Here is a 3,975-nt window from a genome sequence, read left to right on the forward strand (position 1 = left end):
CGCACGTCAACGCACACGCCACAGGAGTTGCTCCCGCCGTCTTCCTCGACTCCATCTTCAAGAGAGATCAACGCATTAACCTTGCAAGACCTGCCGTCGATGCCACCATGACGTCAGACGGCTCGACCCTCCATACGTGCTGACTTTCTTGTCAATGAAAGCTATGCCTATGGCGACACAACGTCGGAGAATTATAAGCCTTGAGGTCCTTGTTATTTTCTACTACCTCTGGACTTAATTAATTGACGTCACCCACCACTAATGACATGCATCGGCAGGCCTCCCTCCGCGTCGATTAAATCCGACCGGAGGGAGTATTTTGTTTAGTGTATTTCTTGGGTATGTTATCTCATATTCTGGTTGCATCAGATGTTCCTTTTACTAATATATTCACTCTATGCTAAAATATAGTGGGTAAGATTTTCTGAAAGTCACACCGTGTGAATTTTGACCAAGTTTGTAAAAAGAAACATATGGAGTATAAAATCAATACCATTTGATTCATCATGAAGTATATTTTAATATGGTATACATTCGGTATTGTAGATATTGAAAGTTTTTTCAATAAATTTGGTCAAAGTCAGTGGGGTTTGACTTCCACGCAAACCAATGAGCATTATATTCTGACATGGAGATTGGAGGAAGTATAAGCCATATTTATTTTTTAAACCTTTTTTTAGCAGAATTTTTACTTTTTTTTTTGAGAAAAAGCAGAATTTTTACTAGGAAGTAGGATGTGCCAATATAGCAACTGAGGTGCAGCCCACGCATAATAACCATGGCCCAGATGGGCTATATAATATTGAGCCCAAGTTGGGCTGTATACTGTACGGGTCCGGCCCGACGCTACGAAGGGAAAGAACTCGATTCAGAAGTTAGGGCTTTTTGGCCGGACGAGGGAGAAGGGGGAGGAAGGAACAGCCGGCGGCGATGGTGTCGGAGGAGGATGTGGCGGTGAAGGAGCCCCTGGATCTGATACGGCTCAGCCTTGACGAGCGCATCTACGTCAAGCTCCGCTCCGAGCGCGAGCTCCGCGGCAAGCTCCATGTATGTTTCCTAGCCCCTCTTCCTAATTTCCTGCCGTTGATATGGTAGGTTTCGTTGTCTGGGCTTGGTTTCGTAGATTGGGTTGTTCCCGTGGCCTTTCTATGGGTTGAATGAGTTATTCATTGTATTGGATGATGCTATTGTTAGAGAAATGAGTTGATGTGAGTTTCCAGTTACTTGATGTCGAACTGTAACTCTGCAATGTTAGCTTTTTAGATGAAATTCTGTAATGTTAGCTTTGGTCAAGGAAAATGAAGCACTCACCACCTTAACCTTGTTGTCGTTCATTGTGTGCCTCCTCGCCGACCTTCAGAGCGGCGCTGGTTCTTCGTTGGTGCCCACCGCTGCGAAATGCAGCTACTCCTTCCTTGTCTCGGTGCACTGCTCGAGGTCTTGACAGTTGTAGCACTGCACATTCGTCTTGTCAAAGGTGTTTTTTTTTTTTGCCTGTGTCTTTGCGGCTCTTATAGCTAGCAAGCAAGTCCTCCGTGAGGCGCAAATGGCTTCCACCACTTTGGTCAAGTTGCCAACCCTCTCGTCTGCATTGCATCTCTTCTCCACAGTTTTAAGTCATCCAACAAGCTCATAGTATTCAAATCAAGGAGTTGCTCAATTGTAATTGCTATCTACGTGTGTACTTTCATGGGATGGCTCGGTGAAGCTTCTTCACCACCTTTGCCTCATCGAGGGGTTTGCTGAGGGTGTGGATGTTGTTGGCATACCATTCATGTTCAAGCTCTCCTCGAAGAGTTTGATGGCATATTGGCATCCACATGAGGAGCAATGAGCGGATCGACGAGCTCGCCATACACATGAATGGTTGCTGGTTTCATCAGAACCCTTGGTGAACACCTCTCTAAGGTAAAGGTGGTCAAGGAGTCCCTCCGCTCCGTCCTGTGCAAGTATCTGCAGGTAGCAGTTGCAGTTTAGCAACTTCTTGATCTCAGTCTTACATAGAGAAGCTCGTTGGACTACTCAAAACTGCGGCGGAGAGGTGCGGTGCGAACTTGGTGTCGGCGACCATGACACAAAATCTGCTTGCTACTCATTGTGTACTGGCTTGCTCATTACAAGAACTGCAACAGTGCTGGCAAGAATAAGAGCATCTTCGACAAGCGGAAGGTGTGCTGGGACTACTGCCTCGCCAAGACTGGGCATTTCTCCATGGAGTGCGCCGAGGAAGGAGCATTCGCATCTCATGGCCGCTCACATCGGTGATGAGCCAGTTTGGATTTGATGGTGGGTGAGGAGGTACTCGATAAATGACAACAAGTTAAAGGGGGTGATTGTTAGAGTTAAACTTGTTGTCTAGATCTAGAGAGTATATTTATTTCATTGTGTTTTCTGAGCCATGCATGTAGCTGAAGCTGCAGCAGTGTGTGCATATAGAGATGTGATCACGTATTGCAGACCTTTAGTCTTGCCATGTTGTGTCTGACGCATGGTTCCATGAATGTATGGCACAAGAAGTTTGTGTGTCCCACGGTTTAGTAGTATAGTCTGCATCAAAGTTTTTTAGTTGCATGCATCACAGTGGAGCCCCAGTGGCCCAGTCGTGCACATATTACTATACTATACTTGTCAGAAAGTTAAGTGGATTACATGATGCTGCCCCATGGGTTATATGCAGTCTCCATACATTGTTGTTCAATTGTACTAACAGCTTGCAATGTGTTACTCCAGATTGTTTGCATCAAGGCGGTAACTAAGTGAGATTCTTTGTTTCTAAGTTCCCTTTGTTCTTTTGTTGATCCAGGCGTATGATCAACATCTCAATATGATACTTGGAGATGTAGAAGAGATAGTGACCTCTGTAGAAATTGACGATGAGACTTATGAGGAAATTGTTCGTGTAAGTATTTTCTTGTTCCCCAAAACTTTCAACTATATACCCTGATGTCAGCTTCTTCAAACTTAGGCTGTCAACCGTTGAATTTCCAAATAAGAGCCATTAGTTTCTCCGATATGTTTATCTAGTTCGTGTTAAAGATTTGTAGAGCCTCTTTGGTGTAAGGGTCTGGCACTATTACCATGATGCTGCTTGACATGAAGCCATGGCTCACACAATCCTCACCAACATGTTACCTGGGAGGTGCACCGTTATCATGATGCTTCTTAAGAACTGAATCTTTGTTGCATTGTAATGTGTAAATGCTTTGTGTTGGAATGAGATGTCTTGTATTTTGATGACAACCAGTAACTTTGTTTACCGTTATTGCAGACAGGGTTTATGAACTCACTGACTGAAACTTTCTGGCATAGCTGTTTCATACATTGCTAGATTATTATGTGTCATTATGGCCACTTCACTATGTCCATTGTAATCCATTTTTATTTCACAACAATTTCCTAGTTAAACCTGGTTTCTTGTTTTGATTAAACAATGAAATTGTGTGTGGTCTTGTTTGGGGTAATTTGGTACAACAACACAAATTGGTGTCTGATACTTCTAACTGCTGATGCCTGATGTATGTTATTAATGTATTTACCGTCGCTTTGTTTTCCAGACTACCAAACGCACCGTCCCCTACCTTTTTGTCCGAGGAGATGGCGTGATACTTGTTTCCCCGCCCCTTCGAACTGCATGAATACGTGGAGGAACATCAGCCATTCTGGAGCGGCTTACAGGTTTCTGGAGTTCACTACCAGTGGCACCTGATTCCTTAGAAGACGCTGCATAGGCTAGCCTGGAGCCCAGTACACAACGAAAGAACCCTGTGCCCAATATGTATATTCTGTAAATCGCTGTGATTCTGACTCCTGTTCATACCTTGACCATATAGTTGATGGAAACTTGAGTTAATCATCCATTCTCGACACATCTGAGTGGCACCTGGGGTATGACCGTATGAGCAACTACTCGTGCGTTCACAGTTCAGAGGTTTTGGCGAACTGTTTTAGCTTGCCAAAACGTTCTAGTACATTATG

The 3,975-nt window shown here is 44.2% G+C and overlaps 1 protein-coding gene across 1 annotated transcript; it reads left to right on the forward strand.

The window, feature by feature from the left end:
* The first annotated feature begins 868 nt into the window (after window positions 1-868).
* On the forward strand, window positions 869-3,635 carry LOC124707509 (sm-like protein LSM3A). Its single transcript, XM_047239168.1, has 3 exons — window positions 869-1,047; window positions 2,804-2,899; window positions 3,555-3,635. Exons 1-3 carry the CDS (start codon window positions 931-933, stop codon window positions 3,633-3,635), a joined length of 294 nt encoding a protein of 97 aa, XP_047095124.1. The 5' UTR covers window positions 869-930.
* Window positions 3,636-3,975: the final 340 nt, after the last annotated feature.

Source organism: Lolium rigidum, chromosome 4 (assembly GCF_022539505.1).
Source record: "Lolium rigidum isolate FL_2022 chromosome 4, APGP_CSIRO_Lrig_0.1, whole genome shotgun sequence".
NCBI lineage: Eukaryota > Viridiplantae > Streptophyta > Magnoliopsida > Poales > Poaceae > Lolium > Lolium rigidum.

Bases quoted from the DNA above. Each gene is read 5' to 3' on its own strand.
- LOC124707509 (XM_047239168.1), top strand. From the start codon at position 931: ATGGTGTCGGAGGAGGATGTGGCGGTGAAGGAGCCCCTGGATCTGATA. The intron at 1,048-2,803 runs GTATGTTTCCTA...TTGTTGATCCAG, and splicing joins AGCTCCGCGGCAAGCTCCAT to GCGTATGATCAACATCTCAA. The intron at 2,900-3,554 runs GTAAGTATTTTC...TTTGTTTTCCAG, and splicing joins CTTATGAGGAAATTGTTCGT to ACTACCAAACGCACCGTCCC.